At 39.2% G+C, this 21358-nt stretch overlaps 1 protein-coding gene across 1 annotated transcript; it reads left to right on the top strand.

Annotated features, from left to right (window-relative positions):
* GIPC2 (GIPC PDZ domain containing family member 2) lies at nucleotides 1–21065 on the top strand. The gene is made up of 6 exons (XM_030455642.1): nucleotides 1–341; nucleotides 7447–7632; nucleotides 11194–11374; nucleotides 14210–14319; nucleotides 15074–15155; nucleotides 20557–21065. Exons 1-6 carry the CDS (start codon nucleotides 105–107, stop codon nucleotides 20709–20711), a joined length of 951 nt encoding a protein of 316 aa, XP_030311502.1. The 5' UTR covers nucleotides 1–104; the 3' UTR covers nucleotides 20712–21065.
* Nucleotides 21066–21358: the final 293 nt, after the last annotated feature.

Here is a 21358-nt window from a genome sequence, read left to right as displayed (position 1 = left end):
TCCCTCACCTGGCGGCGGTATGGCCGTGCGTGGCCGGGGCGGTGCCGGGGGCAGAGTCCAGCGAGGGAGCCGGCGGTGGCAGGAGCCCGGTACAGGCGCGGAAGATGCCGCTGGGGCTGAGGGGCAAGAAGAAGGATAAGTCCAAGGAGACCTCCAACCTGGTGGAGAGCGAGGCGCCGGCCCCGGCCCCGGCCCTCCCTCCCCCGGCAGCCAGCGCGTCGCGGCTGCAGTTCCACACGCAGCTGGCGCACGGCAGCCCCACGGGCCGGGTCGAGGGCTTCAGCAGCGCCCGCGAACTGTACGCCAAGATCGCCGAGGCTTTCAGCATCGACCCCGCCGAGGTAGGGTCGACCCAGGCGGCAGACGGGCGCCGGCCGAGCCGGGAGCCGGGCGCGGTGGAGCGGAGGTTCCCGGGGCTGGCGGTCACCGCTGCGCCCTGCCAGGCACAGGGGGGCCTCGAAAGGCGCAAACGGAGCGGGCGGCATTTCTGCGCTGTTAGCTGCTGTGGGCATTCTGTTTGTTTGGTTTTGTTTTTCGTATTTTGGGTATGAAAAAATCCTTTTGCTATTGCCAAATGAGCGTTACCATACAGGGAAAGATACAGGCATAGTTGCATGTAACTGTTTCATGGCAGAACAATGTTCCTTTTCACTGAAGTATCTCTGGCTCACTTGTTGCCAGCCTGCTGTTTAACACAACTCGGAAGCGCTGGGTCAAACATTTTGTATTACGGTGAAGTATTGCCAGCTCAGGAATAGTAATTCTTTCCAGTTAAAAAATAAAAATAAAAAATATCAGCGGATCCATGATACTCAGAATGAAGACAAGAGGGAGTAGAAATGGTTTGAATCTGGCTGCATTTTAAAATTCCAACTGTAAGTTTTCTTTGCCTAGAAATTTTAGACGACCAGCTGCTTTAAGTGAGGCTACTTAAATCTGTAACAATTGGTTTTGGGTTTTGTTTTTTTTTTTTTTAACCGCGTTTTTAATTTTTTTTTTTCTTCCCCAAGCTAAGTTTTAAACATTGTTTGGATAATGATTCATTTGTGTTTGTAAATGCATTGTTTTCTCTTGGTTAACAGGTAGTGGCCGTATCAAGTTCTTCCTATGTGATTCTATGAACCTTAACCTCTGAGTGGGAAACTGAAACAAATGCTATCATTTCATTATGCCTGCATGTGGCTATGCAGCTTTACTTACTTTTTATTTGTAGCTGAGTCTTCTAAAGTAAAGAGTATTACTACAGCCTTTGTACTGAGAGTCCGCTGTAGCCTGCCCTAGCAGCAATTCAGACAGTAAATTGTAAAAGGAAAGTGGCAGTAACAGTGAATTCAGTTTAACCAGTTGCTGGTACATTAAGTAATTAAGAAATACCAGTTCTGCTGCCAGCCAGCACACCTATGTCCCAGATCTGCCCAGCTGCTTTCTGACCTTCTGCTTCTCTGTTTTCTTTCCATACTGAGCTGCTGTTCCCCTTTTGTTCTGTTCTGTCTCCAGTTATACATTTTACTCTCAAGTTCTTGTAATTGCCAGATTATCTTCTATTTTAGTGTTCTTCCTTTCACTGCTGAACTTTTGTTAATGAACTTTTGGCTCCACCGACTTCAGAGGGAACAGTGTTCATCAGGAAATTAAATTATTAAATTTTATATGAATGGTGCACTTTCATTTTTTCCTGCTAGATGTCTGACATCCCCAAAGTTTTTAGAGGAAGCACCACATGTTTCATAGGCACCTATTGCCAGCCTTGTTTTAAACTAGAGAAGTTTCTTTCTTCATTTATTCACTTATCCTTCTCTCGATAGTATTTTTTTTTTTTTTTTTTTTTTTTTTGTCTGTGAAGTACTTTAAAAATGGATAGAGAATTGTTGCTGGAGGCACTGAACTCAAAATCTTTTACTCAGGAAATTCAGTTGGCTCTAAAAAAACAAGTTGTATGAAATGAAAATAGTGATGAACAGTATTTCCTGGAGTGACAGGAGCACAGCAGAGTGAAGAACCTGAACTTGCGAGTTTTGCAACAAAACTTCGGACAGACAAGTTAAAATAGGATAGATGAGTGAACAGTAGGGAGTGCCATCACATGTGAATTTATTAGCACCTGCTAAGATTGCTGAAAGTAAGGAAAGACTAGACATTTTAAATGGTATTGCCTATTAATTAAATCTACTTTTGGACAGCCTGGTGTAAACAGTAATGCCAGAAGCTACACCTCAGCAAACTGAAAGACACTGAGGTACTAAGCTGCCATTTGTAAGTGCTCTGTGTTGAGGAAAGTTTCTGTGACCCAAGTACATCCTGAAGCCTGTGGGCACTGTGATACCTGAATGCCTTTGGAACAAGGTACTATCTAGGAGATCTCTGCCCTGTAGTGACTGAGGTGGAAAATAGGTGAGGGGGGGTGGGGGGAGGAAGAGCTCAGTGTAAAGAGCATTTGGCTAACTGGTGGAGAAGTGAAGACATTTAATATGTTATGTGAGTTTACTGTAGTGTAGGCAAGGGTATGGGTTATTGGAGAAGTTCCTACATAAGTGTTTCAGAACAGTTAAGGATGAGCTATGCTTGTGATCTGTCACTTCTGCTTTTGACTCTGCATGGTTACAGCACCTCATTTCCTCTTTTCACACCTATCACAGGACCAGCTGAGTTTAGCTTCTGCTGGAGAATCCTGTCCAAGTTCAGTGATTGACTGCCAACACTGACAGTGCAAAGCTTGTATAAAACAGTATTTGTTGGACAGACACTGACAAAAACCTCCGTGCAGACCTGGATCATGAGTAAGTTAGGATGGGAACAGAACACGACAGATACAGTGTCAAAGGGGACACTCCTTCACTCCCATGATGTTTGCCAGGTATCTGTCAAGGACAAAGCTGTAACAGCTTTCTGAGGCTTTTCCTGTACTCATTTTTTTGTTGTTTAGATACTTTATTATTTGGCAATCTTCTTAGACGTATCAGTTATGCCTTTTGAACCTGACATTTGGCCTGAATTTCTGCCAACAGCACCCATCCACAGTTATATATATGTTTCTACTTGCATAAATAATAGAAGGATTCCCCCCCCTTTTTTTTTTCAATAGAGAATAGTGCAGCAAAAGTAGTTGAAAAACATTAGTTGTGTATGGTATGTCCTTTGTAAAGGACATAGTCCTTTAAAGTATGTCCTTTGCCATTCAGGATTACTACTCCATTGTGACTATTAGAAAATGTGGCAGGCAAAGTTATGTTCCCTGCAAAGGTGAAAGTGCTAAGTGCTGCCTGTATGGTGAATAAGTGAGCACTGACTGAAGGACAATGTGGGTCTGTTAAAAGCATTTGGTGGTGTGCTCCTGCGAGAGCACATGGTAGGGCTTTAAAGTATTCACAGTAGCTAATTGGGCACTGGGAACTTGTCCAGCTAAAATCCTGTAGCAGGGCTATTTCTTGATCAGATGAGAAGAGGATGTCAAACCACAGAAGCTATATGAGACTTGTTTTGTGTACTCATTATTTGCACTTTTGATTGTTTTATTTGCTTTGGAAGGTGAAGTATGATGGGCCAGTAAGGTAAGTTGAAAGCTCAGAGGGTGTGTCTGTCAAGAGCCCATGGAGGTTGGGATTTCTTTCACAGTGGAAGGAATTTTGCTTCCTAAGAGGAGTACAGGGAGAGGGAGACCTTCCTGATAGCACCAAGGGCTGAAATGCAGCTCCCTGTTACTTCCAGTAACAAGAGTTCTTCTACTGAGCTTGTGTCTGGGCTGCTGTTCTTGGGCCTTATTTCTTCATGCTAAATATTTAAGTATACTGTGAGGCTGTGCCACATTAAACTTTGATGTAAATATTTGATTGAAACCTGTTTGATTTAAGATTTTAGGAAAGGGTAGTGAAAAATAAGCCTCTATGCTGAAACTTAGATTTCTCAATAAAAGTGGCCTATGGTCAGCCTATGAAATCCTCATCACCACAGGAGTATATGCTTATCTGTGAATAAATTGTTCACAATCTTGCCTACTGATTGAAGACTTCAAATGAGCAAACTTAACACTCCCCCTACAAACAGCCTTCTCCCAACCCTATGGCAACAATTGTTTGCTTCCCCTAAGCAGTGCTTAAATTTCACACTCACATTACCTGGGGCTTGTTGTGTTAATCATCTGTTTTACAAGTACTTTTAAGCTCTATGGAAGAATTTAGACTGACATTCTTGTGCTCTCTGGCTTTAAAGAAGGAACAATAAAGCACTGAATGCTTATTTCATAGTACTTTGGGGAGGCAAAGTTGCATACCTGATAAGAGTACTGGAAGCACACTGGAACTCTGAGGACTTGGTTACTCTTCCTGTTGCTGCAGCTGGTCAAGGCTCTCACATTTTCTTCAGGGAGGATAAAGTAAGGTACCTAGAAAATACAGTGGTGATTTCTTGACATAATGACACCTACCTATACAGGGAAACATACCAGTGGGTGTTACATCTTGCTGAGAAGCAGAATTTCCATTTCCCCACCTCTTAAATAAAGAAAATAATTATGATCTCCTTTGTAAAGTTATCTGAGAGATACTGATGTTAAAAGCAAGTTTAATAGCTTCTGAGTATGTAATCTGTCAGTCAACTTATTGAGTTCTTCTCAAGGGGTAGGCTTAATATGGAAGATGAGAATGTGATTACTGTATAGGATATGCAGAATGGTAGTGTATATATATATTATATAACACATAGTATAACCCTGCTTTTCTTAGCTAATACCATTTCTTTATATAATATGCAATGTAACCCTGGTTTTATTTGCTAATGTAATCTCTTCCTATTGAAAATACTGAGACAGAGAATAACCTGTTAGTAATTTCATCTGACAAATCTATTTTATAAGGTTGTGCTTAATCCCTCAGTCCCTGCCAGCCAAATGGAATTTCCTTGTTCTGTGTGCCACATAAGATAACTCAGTGAAGGAGGGATCCTTGTTACTTTGTGAATGATGTAACAGATATGATTTATGATATATTGCTGAAGTTGGGATGAAATGTCACGGCACTGGTATGCGGAATTAAAGATCAAATCAAAAGAAGGTTGAGGACTAGAAGTGAGAAAAAACTGAAAACTACATGTTGAATTTTCTTGCTTGAAAAATTACTGTTAAAATATACCATACTTTGTGTGAATAGAAGGTGTATTAAAGTAGATGAGGTTTAAGTATTTAAGTATATAAGTTGTTATTTAGGTACCCATGTTAAGGTTATGTAAAATCAATGGAAAAATATAATTTTGAATTGACACATCTCAGTCATCTGCAAATAAAGCTGTGCTGTAACCGATAGGTGGTGTAACTGTATATTATCCAGGGTAGATACATCTTTAGTACATTACTCTTTGCATATCTCTGTTCTGAGCAAAAGCAGTTGTTCACTAAAGAGGATAAAGAATGAGTTAAGCTTTATTTTTGACTGGCTAATGCTCTCTCAGCCTTGTGGTTAGCACAGAACTGACTCACAGAGTATTCTGCAGACTTATAGGCTGTGGTAGGAATGCCATCCAGATGAAGGTCTAAAAAGAGAAACTCTGGATCAAGTTGCTAAATATCACATTTCTGCTCTGTTGCCAATTTTATCTATTCAAAGGTGTGACAGTAGTTACTAGATGATTGTCTGTTTGACAAGGTCAGATGAAGGATGCTAATGTCTAAAATGTAAAGATACAGGGCTTTTTTCAGAATGTCTATGGGAACTTTTTATATATTGTCTATTTGTACTAAGCCTTCTTGGTTAAAAAAATGCTGATATCTAGATTTGATTATTATTTATAAAATAAACTTTAATTTTCTACTTTAAACCAGCTGGGTTTCTCTAGGTGATGTTACTGCATGAGTATTTGTTAACTGAAAAACTGCATTGCCTGAGAGAATAAAGCTAATGTCTGTTAAGGGTTTGCTGGTAAGACTTTCATTGTTAGAGTATGGTAGCCTGGATTATGTGAAATAAGCAATTAGCCTTTGAAGTAGGGCTGTTTGGTTGGTTTTGTTTATTGTTTTATTTTTTTAAACAACTCAACAAGACCTCCTTCATTAAGAAACACTGTCTCAGTACTAAACTTCCATTTTTATAAAACCTCGCTCCCCCCATTTATAGAATCTAACTTCTAAAAAGCTTCAGAAACTTAAATGCTCCCTGTGAAATACATTAGGAAATGTATTCACCCCTCATTTGACCTGTAATAGGTTTGAGTAGGCTGGTGACTTGAATTTTTTTCTGCTGTCATCCAGTCATGCTGGAAGGAAAGAAAAGGCATTTGAAGTGTTCTGGTGTGGAAATCCTTGTAACTTTTACAAGTGTAGTGAGGGAAGCTGGGAGGGCAGAAGGACACCCTCCATTTCCAGTGAAGCACCAGGGAGCTGAGCAGGCCATGGGACACAGGTCTGTGCCTGTGTTTGGGCAGATGGCCTGACCTGCTGCTCCCCAAGGATGGCCACTAGAGCAGTAGCAAATATGGAGGGCATGGAGAGGCATCCTGCTGCTGGTTTTCTCACATGCAAAGCTGGCTTCCCATCGTGTACTTCTCTTCATGTGCTGGCACTGCTTTTTCCACTTCCCAATTTGGAGCTGGTGGGGGCAGTGGGCTGCAAGGAGGTCCAAGGTGTGCTCTGAGGGAAAATAATGTCTAGCAGATACAGGCAGTGCATGGAAAAGTATCTACTTATATCTCTCATCCTCTCAGAGCCATGTGCGCACTGCTGGCAGCAGAGCCCTTGCCTGATGGTTCACAGCTGTGGTTTTGCCACCTGTGCTGGGAGGGCCAAATAGGGTGGCACCAAGCCTCCTCCTCCTCCCCTGCTTCCACCTGCCCGTGAAAGATGGTCTTTAGGGGTGTGTTCTTTGCAAAGTAGATTTTAGAAATTCTCCAAGTTTCTCTTGGAGTGCAAAGTTCCTCCATTTTAGCCACTGCCCTATGCTCTCTGGAGCTGCCCAGGAGGAATCTGTGCATGGCCTCACAGCCTTTGCTCCTCTTCACCTACCACACAAACTCTGCTTTCAAGCAGTTATGTTTTCATGCGGTTCCCAGTGATGTTTGAATGCTGTGGAATATGAGGTAGATGAACAACGAAGCAAAAGGTGGTGGTGGGTCTTTGGTTTGCTCACTCTGACCTCTGTCAGAAGCTGTTCTGCGGTAGCTCAGGATGGCTGTGTCAGTCAGTGTGCTGAGACAGGGCCATGAGGGGCTGCTCACACAGATCTCGCTTTCCTTTGTTCCCTGCCAGCTCTTATGTGCAGTTTGAGCAATTGATGCTGCCTGTCCTGTGTGTGGAGACTGTCCCCTCTCTCTGGACAGCTGGAGAAGCACAGTTATCATCATTTCAGCTATGAGTCTGAGTCTGTCAGAGAGGCCAGAACTATGCTCACCTTTTATCTACCTATCAAGCTTACCAAACGTAATATACTATTAAACTAAGATAGTATTCACTTTCCTTCCCCACAGATCATGTTTTGCACTTTGAACACTCATAAAGCTGATATGGAAAAGCTCTTAGGTGCACAAATTGGCCTCGAAGATTTCATATTTGCCCATGTAAAAGGACAACGAAAAGAAGTAGAAATTCTTAAAACTGATGATGTGCTTGGACTTACCATTACAGACAATGGAACTGGCTGTGCGTTTATTAAGGTAAATTATATATATACCAGTCAAATATTTTGAATGCTTTGTTCTATAGAAGCTTTGATTACAGGTTAATTATTGGTTTAATGATCCTTTAGAACTGTAGAAGTGGTATACGGTAAGTAAAACAGAAAGTTGCTTTTCCTTAGGTACATGATTCAAAATTAGGTCAGCTATTTTGGTGCTGGATGCAATTCAAAATTGGTTCATTTGTTCAGTGCTTCTGCAATGTGTATCATCTGCACTATGCTACCATTGTATTTTCTGACCTACCCTGAGGTGGTAGGTGTCAGATATTGCTTGTGTCTGCCCCCTCCTTTTTATAAGTGGTTTTCTGTTGTCATAGATTAGGTGCTTATAGAACATCCATCACTCGTGATAATGAGATCATGTTCTTTCAGTCTTTATAACTGTTTGTAAGGCAGAGCTTTCATAGTCTGTAAGAATAGATACAAATACAGTGCTTTTTCAGCTTTCTCAGCTTTCCAGCTTTGTGGTCTTAGGATGAATGAAAAAGTGCTAAGGATATGGATTAACACAATTTACCACAATTAACTTTAGTACCAGTTATGGGCAGTCACGTGTATCATATAGTAATCATAGTTGCTTTCTTCCTCCACCTGTGTATGAGGAGAGTATGTTTTGAGACAAGTAGAGGCTAAGGAAATGATGCCACTCTTCTTGCTGGACTAGGCATATTTTCTAACTTTTTTAGATGCTTTGCTCTAATCTACTTTAGTTATCCAATATTAGTGAGACATTGGCAGCCATCTTCAGTTGCTCATTTTGCAGTCACTGTTTCATTGCTATTGTAAACACAGCTTCTGGTATGGAGAGGTGGCATTCTCTAGGCATTCCTCACCTACCATGAATATAACACAAGATGTAGTTTAGAAATAGGTTTACTTGTCTTCATTGTGGAAAAATGTGATTGAGGTCGTGCTTGAGAAAGTCGAGATGCAGTGGAGGTTTCAGTAAGTAGTTTGGCAAAATGACAGCCTCTTTTTTATGTCTGTTGGTGCAGAACTCTGAATTTTTGGTGGTAGCATCCGTGCAGCCCATAACATTCAGTCACTCTGCTGCATATGTGGCATTTTGAAGGAAGGCATCCAAAGCAGTGCTTCAGTGATTTAAGTTCATGTGTGCAGCACTGTGCACAGGGGGTTACTCTCTCTGTGCTTGGTTGGTACTAAGGGGAGGGAGAACAGGCATCACACAGGCCACTGCATAATTGGAGCAGGCTGGAAAACCCTCACCACATTAGCAAGACAAGCTGTCATTTCCAGTGAATTGTATAAAACTTGTCTGAACAAATATATCATTGCCCCTGGACTGTTCTAATAAGCTGCATAATGAATATGGTGCAGCCTTCATGGGAATTCATTGGTTTCAAGGAGTTTCTATCAACTTTGTTGCTGTTGTGCATCAAGCTAAGGGATTTTTTAAAAACAGCATAGAAAACACATAAGCAGAAGTAAAGGCTGCATTTTTTTTTATACTTGGTTGTTCAAGTGAATGACCAAGCAGAGACTGTCTCTACCTTAAAGTTTGGTAAAATTCTTTTTATTTATATATTTACTTTCTTTGAAAAATTGTTACTGTGTTCCATTAATAATTAAACATGACTATTAAATTTACCTCTCTGTGTGTTGTTGAAAATTGTTATGGGCTGTAGTATTTTTATTGTGTTTTAGATAAGAGGGCAGTTTATAGGTCAGTTATATAACACAGGTAGGTTTTAACCTGATGCTCTGAACTGGAAATTCTTTTTCTATGAAATCTAATATAATTTTGCCTTACTAGGTGCAGAACCCTGTTTCATGCTGCTTTCAACAATTTACTTTTTTGGTACATAACAAGATGGGAAGATGTACTGTGGAAACAAATTAGTCATTCAAAGAGAATAGCAGTAGAACTTGAAGCATGACAAACTGGTATATAAGGAGACATTATAAAATGTGGTGGCTCATTTAATTAGGCATTGCATAGGAACTATAGATCCTAGCTTCTAAATGAACTACAGGCATACCAATTGCATATTAATTACTATGACAATGTAACTTGACTGTTTCTGGTCAATTAACTTGGAGTAATGACCTAACCTAAATAATTAAAAAAAAAAAAGTTTGATATGACACAATCAATATAGTCAGGTGTATACTACTATACTACTATATTCTATATATACTACTATATTAGATGAATGCTACTTTTTTGTCTTGGGATCCATATGGGGAAAAACGCTAAATAAGAATGAATTCAGCACATAGTTTAAAAACTACTTAAAGTCTGGTTGGCCCACTTGAATCCTGCTACTTTGTAACAGAAATGCATTTGGTGTCTGGTTTCTGGTGTGTGTACAATACCCTCTTCATTCACCATGAGGGTTCTTTTCAGTTTTAAAAAAAGTGTTAGAAAGAGTTAAACTCATCATCTTGAAGCTAAAAATTATTGCAGTATATTAGAGGGTAGTGAGCACTATCACGCTTCCCACTGTCTCTTTCAGATGGAGGCACATATGTGGGCTCAGATGTGAGCATGTAAACTGGCAGCAGCTTTCTGAGAAAGTTGTTCAGCTAGGCAAGGTGTTACTGGAGCAGGTGGTAATGTGTTTATCTCCTTTGTCTCACTGTTACCTCGACTGTTAACCTGAGCAACATTAGACTATATTGAAAATTCAGGAAGATATTAGAATAAAATTCTTGTCCCTACAAAATATAACAAGTTCTGCTATTTCATAGCTTTTCTATTAAACAGCCATACAATAATGGCTTATGTGGCATAGGCACATGATAAACAAATATCACAGGATATAATAACAAGAAGCAGAATCGCTAAACTGTGTTTAAATAAAGTGTTCTTGAATTACCTTGATGAATCATTGAAAGACATTGGGGATTTTTCCTTACTTTTTAAACTCTACAAAAGCTATATATACTAACTTCTTTTACATTTTATGACCTTTAGACCATTTGTATTCCATGAGATGGCATTTAGAATAAATTCTTATTGATATTTCATTAGAAATATGTTGATATGCAGCTATACAGGCTGAAGAAGAAAATCATAAAAGTTTGGTCACTACAGATGGGTCTTATTGAGACTAGCCCTCAAGAGTCTATGATTTTATAGTATATCAAACACATTATTTTGTTATATCGCTGGACCATACTTGAAAAGAGAGATGCTCTGTTGCTCTACTTGTCAAGATATTAAATCAAAATAAACCCCCAAAACTCAGTTAAACATTCATATTACTGTCATGTTTGGGTTCAATTTTAAAGCTGAAAAATATTAGCTAATTCAGAAACATCAATTTCTAAAGTATGATTGTTTGGTTTTTTTCCTGTTGATTCTATATTCAATGCTTATTGTAATACAATGTTTGAAAAGAACCCTTTCCAAAATACATTTTATGAAAATGTTATAGACAAAATGCACTGCTGGCATAAGAAGCTCAATGCTATTGATATTGTTAAGTGACACTCCTGAAACTCTGTGGTGTCACCTCTTTACCTTTAAAAGAAATGTTTCTAATTCTATTTTTTTTTTAAATCTAAACAACAGAGAATCAGAGAAGGTAGCCTTATGGACCAAACCAAAATGATCTGCGTGGGTGATCACATAGAGACTATAAATGGAAAAAACGTGTCAGATTGTCGGCATTATGAAGTTGCCAAAATGCTAAAAGATCTGGAGAAGGGTCAGGTGTTTAAGCTGCAGTTGATAGAGCCTATGAAAGCATTTGGTGAGTTACTTTACTGTCCACCTTTTTCACTGGATATCAAAATCCCAACATTGCATTGCCTTGCATTCCAAGTTTGTTTTCAGACTGCAGCCAGGTGTCTATTCAAGGTAACAAAGCTGCTACAAGAAAGTACATTTGTCTTTTTTCCTTGAAGTGGGAAATTTATGAATGGATTTTCCTGCCTTCCTTTCTCCAGCAGTCATCTGGTGTGTGCTGCCTCAGCCTGAGTCTTGATTGCTCAATTCCTTTGCCACTACATGATGATGCAAAATCAGCACAAGCATTGTTTCAGAGAAATGGTTTTAAAGCATGGATCACTTCAATAATGTGCTGATTCGTGAACCTTCTCTTCTCTTCTCTTTTCCTCTTCTGAAACATCATCACTTTTCATCTGTGTTGTGTATTTTCTATTTCTGTACCCTTCACTGTGGACTGCACTTTCCAGTGTGGAAGGATGCTGAGGGAAACATTGGCTGGGATTTCCTAGAGCAACTGCTTTGCTTTGAGCCTGCCTGCTCTCCCTAACATTTTTGTGGATCTCTAATCATACAGCAAGTATACTCAGAAACGGAAGAAAGCAGTAGGGCAAAGCTCTGCCTCTCCCTACTGCATCTGCATGCTATAGAAAGTGACACATATATAGGAGGAATGCATACCTACTGTTAGTCCTTATGTATCTTAATTTTATCAATGTAAATTAAAAAAACAAAAACAAAAACAAAAACAAAAAAAAACCAACCAAGAAGGTAGGTTTAGTTCAGGAGTCAAAATAGAGACTGAGTTTTAATTTTACTCTCTTGTTATTTTTCATAACCCCCACAAACCCTGTGGCATTTTCTGCAGTAAGAACTTCAAAATTCTGCTACATTATAAGCTCATGTGAGTCCTTGTGCACACCTGCACTAACAGCAGCTCTGAAATCACCATCTTCACCCCAGCAGCAAAAATTCAACGTTTTTATTTTTCAAATCCTCTTTTATGTGTTAATAACTCACAACTGCTGTCATACACCAGTCTTGACACTTGGTGTCAGAATAGCAGCAGAAATTGAAAATGAGAGAAATGTGAAGATTTCTTTCTGCTTTTAGAGCTTCTGTAAAGAATGAGGGTTATGAGCTAATCACTAATGCATTTGGATACGAGTTGATACTTCTGTTAAATAAATGTGCAACTTGTACATTACACTAAAGTAGTATTCCATATGTATGACATTGCTACTAGTAACATAAGAATACCTTTTATTAGTTTGTTTTTAATTGTAAATATGTTACACAGCCTATTTGTAAAGACCAAGGTAAATCAGCATGTGATTGATGACTTCAGCTATCATTTCATAGTAATTATTTCAGTCAGGTGACTAAGGTACCTTTTAGTCTGCCTGTGATTTAGAGAAGAAAACCTGCTACTTCCATTCCTTTTATCTGGTATAGAATTAAGATGTAATTAGAGCATTTTAGACAGATTTTTGGAAGATGCACATTTTTTCTCACTCTACAGAAGTTAATTTACAAGTGGCCATGCCCAGCAGGTTCGAATATCCTGTCTCTAGCCTTAGGTGCAGTTATGCTCCAGGCACAATTTATCTGAGGTAGTGCTAAAGCTGCAGCATGCTGAGAATAGCCCCAGAGGAGATGACAAACAAGATCCAGATCCTGCTGGACAAGTAGGTGCTGAATTCCTGTTAGTTTCAACACAGGTTTGTGAGGAGAAAGAAATAAGAGACAAGTCTCTCTGTGAAAGTACTTTTGGTTTTCCTCCTCTCAGCAGAATGTGAAATAAAAACAATTTACTGGCTGGGTATCTGTCTGCCATGTGCACATGTGCCTCAGCCTACTCTAGGCAAGGCTTGTAGCACAAAATAAAGATTGTCTGAATAAGTTTGGTCCTTGCTAGTCACAAGCCAGCCCTCTACAAATTAATAAAGGCAGCATACCATGAACTCTAAATTTAAACTATGTGAATATGAAAAATAGTTGCTATGGTGGCCAGAGATCTGTGGTCTGAACTACTGCTGGTAAAGATTTGTCAAATACTGAATTTTAAGGTGCTAATGGTGACAAAACTAGAAAAATATGTATGTTGTATCAGGAATGACTTTTTGAAACGAGTCTAGCAGAAATTATGGCACTCTGAGGGGTGTTTTAAAATACAAAAGTGTATGTAATTCATGTAAAAGTGTAGGTAAGCATGTGTGTAATAGACTGCCATATCTATTTGGTAAAATAAAGCCAATTAAAATTTACTTTTCAAGTTTTGTGCAGCATAATAATCTGGATTTTTGGCTACTTATGTAAGAATGATGAGTTGGAATCTACCTGGGCAAAATGAATATAGTATATTAAAGCCTTGTTTTCAAGGAGATCTTGTTAGAAATGCCTACTGCTAAGAAGAGGAATAATATGGTAGGGAAGACAACACAGTTAAAAACAGTTTTGCAAAATTATCTCCTCAGTCAATTTCTATTTTAACAAGGAAATCCAGCAAAGAAAACTTTAACTAAACCCACATATTCTTGGTAGAGTTTTATCATATGTGAGATCATGAGCTTGATGAAGCCAGCAGAAAAACTGCAGATCCACTTAGGGACATTTCACCCTTGTGACTGCTGGTATTTAAACAGCTGAGGTCAATCTGACTCACCACAACCTGTTCAGCAGTGGTGTTTGCACCCCTGCATCATTAATTTGTAATTACATTTTTACATATGTCAAAATCTTGATGAGAATAAAAAAATGAAAGTAATATAATAGCCAAAGCAGATACATTGTATTCTGAGTACAATATACTCTGTTTTGTTTGGCATTATTATCTTTTTGTTGTTTGCTTTGTATTTAGAAAAGCTGGGACCAAGATCCAAAGGTGGAGCTTTGACACAGGCGAAAATCTCCAAAGGGAGAGAAACTCTTCGGCTGAGAACTAAAGGCCCTGCTACTGTGGAGGAAATGGTATGGTTATCTTGGGGACCTTCAGTAGTTTAATTATCTAGTTCCTGATTTATTCTTCCCCAAGGTTTGCAAGGTAAAGTAGGAAGGAAAAAATTGGATGATACAAAGCCTGCAGGATTTAAGATTTGCTTCTGCAGGAAGGAATGTGTGTGTAAACCTGAAGATAGCAGGGATAGGATGGGACAGAGGAATCTGGAAACAGAGAGCCTATATTTAGATTTCATAGGTTACCATGGATGAATTTAAAGGAGATTAGACCAAGTAGTGTTGAAAAGGGTGTGTGTGTGTGTGTGTGTGTGTGTGTGTGTGTGTGTGTGTGTGTGTGTGATGGTTGAGGAGCTGGTTCTGTTGCTGATGCTGCAAAGTGTACCAGGCTGGTGTAAGGGCTGTTGATAGGGGAGGCTGATGACAAGTGCTGACATGTGTGAAACCAGGATTAGGGTTTGGAAGAAGAAATGCTGTTTATTCTTGGTTCATCTAAAGCTGATAAGAATTTGATGAAGATCTGCATAGTCAGGAGATGTCAGGACCCTGTTTGGTTGGAATGTAAGAGCTTTGTGGCTTGATGTTAGGGGGAAGGCTTAGGCTTGTGAGAAAAGGGAAAGGATGGAATAATGTGTTTTGCTTGTAGGTTTTGTAACTCCAGGTGGTTAGGATGGGAGCAAGTGTAATCAGTGGCTTATTGCCAGTTATTTTGAAATCTTCATGTATAAAACTATACTTTTGCTCTTTTTCTCCCTTTATTTCAACAAAGCCAACTGAAGCTGAAGAAAAAGCAATTAAAAAAGTGGATGAGCTTCTTGAAACATACATGGGCATAAGAGATATTGAATTAGGTGAGTTTTTAACAAATATGTTACTACAAGATGAAATAATTTCTCATTTTCTGTAGTCTAAAATTTGCTGAGTACTTTAGTCTCTGGATATAAGTAAAGCAAAACTTGTCCAGGATGCAGTATTAAAACTTGCCTATAGTTCTCCAAATACATGTGTCTGATAAAAGAAAGAATCTCTTCAAGCATTATGATGTAATTAATTATCCTCTGTTCTTCCTGTACATTACCTATACACTATTGCATGAATTATTTTATTGCCATTAACTGTCATCACTGCATTCTTCCACAAAAGTGGATCTTCTGTTTACCACACTTAAGGATTGTTAAAGATAAAGATGTCTATTTGCCTTTTTGCTCTTTTGCCCCTTGGCTTACACACACTGAAGCTGATCACTCAACTTTGGATCCAAGATCTTCATCAGTGAAAGGGGAATTATTTATCAAGGAAAATGACAGAATAGTTGAACAAATTTATCAAATTCTCTGAAGCCTGTGTTCTGAAGAACATGGGAAGTTTTCCATCCTATCTGCTAAGTATCATAATGATCAGTTTATAGTGAAGGAAACTATTCAGCCTCAATATCATAAGTTTCTTAAAACTGCACTGAACTTTTCCTTGGAACTGTTGCATCTTCCTAATAACCTGACAACAGTTAATAGGAACTCCTCTTTGTATGGGAAGAAGCTGCAGTCTGACTGAGTGAAAAGTGCCACTGTAGCCAGCTCTGGCTGGGTGGAGTCTTCATATGGTATTGTGGAGCTGCTAATAGGGAGGCAAAAAGGAAGCTATTTATCATGGTAATATTTAAATAAATCAGCCAAGAATCAGGAAAGGATAAGGTAAATAGAAAGCAATACTGAAAAGGAAGTTTTTATGAGAGGGAAGTGGAGGAGGCAAAGTAGAAAAAGAAAATAGGTCTGGCATGAAGCTAAAGGCAAAAGGGCAGGGTTGGACAGGCAGCAGTTAGTACAGTGGAATAAGAACAATCAGAGATTATCCAAATAGCCAGAAGTCCTTTGTTAGCTGCTCCTATCAGCAAGCATCTGATTGGCAGCTTCTACTAGTTTTCTCACAGGAAAAATTGTAGATAAAGTGTTTTTTGTCCCCCAGATTAAGATAGAGGTGGGTTTCCTGGTAAAGAAAAAGCAGAGTTGCCAGAAATGTGTGAATTCTGTTTTGTAGGTAATATCTAACCTTCCCAACTCCCTGTAAATTAAAAATTCTCAAAAATCCTGTTCCTGGAAACACAATATGTGATGCCCCCGCCGTGTAATACGCTCCTGGGAGTGCTGTGTGGTGCTGACCCTGTGTTAGGGAGGAACCCCTGTCCTAATGCTCTCCTGCAGCCTCTGCTGCTCAGTACATCCCTGGGTCAGGCTTCAAAGCTCCCAAGTCCAGCTGGGAACTGTTTTTGTCCTGCAGCTTTTGCAGTCCCAGACTTCTGAATGTCCCATCCTAGCAGGTTACCTCTAAGGTCCTCAGACTTCTGGAGCTACAGGAATAAGCAGCTGTAGGTGCTCTGGTTCTGGTGTCTATAGCCCAGAACCCTGAGATCCTAGGCTAGAGCATGGTTTCTTGGGATCTGGGGATGTGCTATGCTCTGCTCTAAGACAGGGAAGAAAATTCCCATGGGAACTGGTGTTCCCTGTGTTTTTGACTCTCAGTACTGTAGTGGGATGGCTCTTCTACATTAGATTGAGGAGTTCATCTTTCAGTACTTATGGCTGAGTTGATTGCCAAACACCTGGTAGAATTTTCCTATGAATTCCCTGATTATTTTTTCCAGAAGGTCTGATATCTCATCTTTCAGTATTTAGTTTGGAAAGTTTCTAAGAATGCCTTAGAAGAACATTTGCAGAAGGAAGAGGCCTTTGTCTTCAGAGGTACTCTCTTCATTTCTGCTGGGTTGTTTTGTTCTTCACCTCTTCCTTCTCTTCATCCCAAAAAAGGCAGTGAAACAAAGAGGCATCAAAGATTGCAGGGTTCATGTAGCTTTAGTTTGCACCTTTGAAGCCATTTCCTAAAGTTCAGATCTTGAAGTTGAGGGCCAAAGATCATGATGAAAAAGAAGTTTTATCATTTTTAAACAACTAAAAATCTCTAGGACTCTCTAGGAAAGGAGAGCTAATCACCTGTCACAAATCTCTTCAATTAACATATGTCAGTTTTTCATCTACTGGATGTGATCAGTCACCTGTGAAAATGAAATATGAGGAAAGGATTCATTCAGAGAATGCCAATCACCACTCGGATAGAAATTTCATCATTACTCAAGCCAGATTAGTTGAAAATGCAAGTCATCACAGTGCCACAGCCGACAAGTGATTAAGATCTCAATCACTGCTCACTCCCATGCAGTTCTGTTTGTCAGAAGCTTTGGATGTCAGTTAATATTGCTCTTTCATCTCCATTAAAATGACACTTCCATGGTGTGATTGAGTTCTAAAAGAGTGCCCCAGTTTTAAGCCAGAAGTTAGAAAGAAAGGAAAGAAAAAATAACATAAAATTACAGACAGAATTAAAGATGAGATAAAGCCCTTAATTTTTTCATAGTTAAGTATATTGACAGCTTCACGAACGGCTGACTGAATCTACACACAAATCTCTGAGTTGGAGTTAAATGCCTGGAAATTATTTAATGGAAATACGTATACATACTGGTTGTTGTTTTTTTTTAGCACAGTGTTTTAGTTTCAGAGATCTAATTACTGTTGAGATTTACATGCCTGCCTTTTGAATGCACTTTAACTTTTTTTGCACTTTTACCTTTTTTACCTCTTTCTTTCACTGAAAACTGGGCATCATCTGCAAAAGGAACACTTGGCTCCGGAAATCCCTCCACCATTTTATGCCATTTTATGGGCACATTAGAGATTGAGCCAATGCTTGACTTCAGCCTTCTTTGAAACTTAAATGTGCCACTGAGAGATAATTTGGGTTATTTTAAATGCTGTCAGTGCTTTCTGGTAAAACAATGTGAGCAGGTGATTAATAGGAGGGGATAAGGAGGCTGCATTAGTATAAAATACTGGTAGCACTTATATTTTAAATTAGTGAGGTTTGAATTGTTATTGACTGTTTTACCTCAAAGACCCTGGGTGGGAGGAAGCCTGGATCTATGGGATCCAACCTCAGAATGCTATGGATAGAAAAACAGTGGCAAAAAACAGCTTTGAATCCAACTTTTTACTTTTACTATCTTTTGGCTAGCTCTTCAGCTACTGATACTTTGTTCTATTTTGTTCTCTTTTTACCCTTTTGGATTATTATTTACTTTTGCCCCCCGATAATATTGTCAGACATCACGTATTTTTGCAAATTCCCCATTTCTGTTTAGAAGAATTTCAAATCTACTGCTCTACTCTTGACTGTATTTTTTAAAACTAATTGTCTAGTCAAAATGGTCTAATAGATCTAAAGTTTGCCACCCAAGCTTCTTCTCTTGACCCACCCATAGTCCACCCCACCAATACTGGGTAATTGTTTTTATCTTGAAATGCTTAGACTGAAGTGATGTTCTCCCTGAATCTGTTATTTTCCGACTCCTGTTTCTGAAGGACTTTATTGTGTAAACTCTGGATATGTTCTTTATGACTCTTCATTTACTCTGAGAGAATAATGGGAGTTTCATAAAAAAGGAAAAGGTAACAAGTCTGCTAAAACAAGAGAATTTCTCCACTTCAAGAAGAATTAGTGCTACTTAGCAAAGAAAAAATAAAGGATGTTTCTAATGCTTCTTGGGGTGCCAATTCTGTCAGAATTTAATGTGAAACTAAAATCAAGTAATATTGAACACTGGAAACTGCAATGACATGCTTCATTTTCTGTCATGTTGTAAGGAAGATGAATATGAATTTTATCTCTATTAAAGTGTCAGGCCAGAAAAATAATGTGTTATCTTTTGATGGAGGCAGGTGTTCTGATAGCATTACAGCTAAATAAACATTGAACTTTCTGTTCAGACTTCTGAAAAAGTATTTCAAGAAGTTACAGAGTAGGATATAGGTAGCAAAGCCAGGATGTAAGGTAAGCATTCACAGTGGCAGGCAGATCATAGCTTTCGTGGCTTATGCCCCATGTGACTATCAAAACTGAAAATAAGGGTATTATGAAAGAACTTGGAGGTTATTTTGAAAGGAATAGGTTTAGAAAGCCAATATACCACTCTGCTCATACTCTGAGAAGTCCAATAAGCTTGTCAGTTAAAGTTGAGAGGACTTCTAATTTCTTTCATCACTATTAAGTTTTCTGAACTTTTAATATTTTATGTAAAAAGTTCTCAGGTATGAGCACTGTGTGAGAAAAAAACCCTAAGATCTGAAAACAGTTGGGATATCCGAAATGTTGAAAAATAGTTTATTGGAATAAAACTCCTGCAATCACATATTGTGCAGCTGTTACAAGAAGCTGGTAGGGGAGTGGAGACAATTTGGCCCAGAGCTGTCACCCTCTGAGAACCAGTAAAGTTTTCTTCAAGTTGGCAAGTGACTACCAAATGCCTTGGCAATCAGTAGGTTTTATTTGCCTTGGGATTGATGCAATGCAAATGTCAGGGTGTAAACACAGATGTCCTGCAGAGCTGTGCCACCCAGGGGGTGGCTGCCATCTCAGGTCTGGTTTAGCTGCCTGGGGAAGTCAGAATATCCACTCTGGGTGACAGAGCAGACTGGTAGCTGTTTCTGTACGCATGAAACTAAGGAAGCAGGGTTCAGCCTTCCACGTTCTCATAGAGCAGTGGTACAAACTTGCGTGTGAGCAGCAGGAAGGATGCCGAGCGTCCCGCCTGGGGCTTTGCTGCGCGGCAGTGAGATGCTGCGGACGCTGGAGGTCAGCACCAAGCTACCGAAAGCCCCAGCATCCTGCAGTCCCTCCACAGGAGGGACTTTATGACAGCAGGTGAATGTGGGAAAGGCAGTGTGCTTTGATAAATACAGAACATTAGATGTGCCCTGGCAGTGCTGATTGGAACTGGTCAGTGCAGTTGAAAACAGTTTTATCGGTGGCTGCTGCTTCAGCATGGCAGTGACATCCTAAGTCCTGCTTGACTGAGTTGAAACCTGCTCTGCTAATCTTAAATTTAGTGGGTTTTGTTTTCAAGCTTGGTAAATCTGCAATTATATGGTTTTAAGGTTCTATTTCATAATGTGGGAAGCTCTGTCTTTAAAAAAACATTTTCTCTTAGTGACAGATTTTATTACTGTGTAATTCTGAGGTTTCAGCTAGGGCAGTTGGACTGCAATATAACTGTGTTTTGTTTTATTGCTGCTGTCTGTCATATGACTCTTTCATATATCTTGACCCATTTGTCTTAAAACTGGCTGAATTCCTTGTTCCCCTTGGCCATATATGTTAGCTGTCAATGTCGTGGTAATTTCATTATTTTGTTTTCCTGCTTTTTAGCTGCAACAATGGTGGAAGCTGGAAGAGACAAGAAAAACCCAGATGAATTTGCAGTGGCATTGGATGAAACTCTTGGAGACTTTGCATTTCCAGATGAGTTCGTGTTTGATGTATGGGGAGCAATAGGTGATGCTAAGCAAGGACGACTGGAATGAGAACTGTGCAGTTTATCAATCTCTATTTGAAAGTACAAAATTATTTTCAAATCTGTACATCAGAATATTAATACTTTTATTGATATGAATTCTGGATGCTCTGTGTAGACATTTTCCTATCTCAATCTTATGCAAAGGAAGGCTTCTAGTGCAAATATGAAGATAAGTTCTGACAACTGCACATTTAAAACAAACATTTAATTTACATGTGGAAATCACTGTGAGGAGTGCATCGAGGAGAAATATTTATACAGATGTTTTATGAAAATTAGGCAATTTTTATTGTACATAAACTTTGATACCAATATTCTGAAGGGGGTTATACATACACAATAAAGACTGGATTATTTTCTCTTCTTTTGAAAGGTTTATAACATAGAAACCTACCTAGCTACATGCTACAGCTCCCTGATGTTCTGCTGTCCTTTTTTATTTACATACACGAAGAGCTGTAGAAAGCCCTAAACCTTAGGTTTTGTTCCAGTTTGATCTTGATGTAATCTTCTCTGTAGACAGAGCTGGGAAGGAGCTACCCTGTTTCTGAAGAACCTGAGTACAGGAAAAAAAAGTAATTCCTTTGTAACATGAGAACTAAGATCTTTGAATGAAAAAGCACATTTTCATTTGAGTCATAATCCACACTGTCT

This window comes from Calypte anna, chromosome 8, assembly GCF_003957555.1.
Source record: "Calypte anna isolate BGI_N300 chromosome 8, bCalAnn1_v1.p, whole genome shotgun sequence".
Taxonomy (NCBI): Eukaryota; Metazoa; Chordata; class Aves; order Apodiformes; family Trochilidae; genus Calypte; species Calypte anna.
The sequence above is the reverse complement of the archived record's forward strand: the minus strand, read 5'-3'. Positions and strand labels throughout refer to the sequence as shown.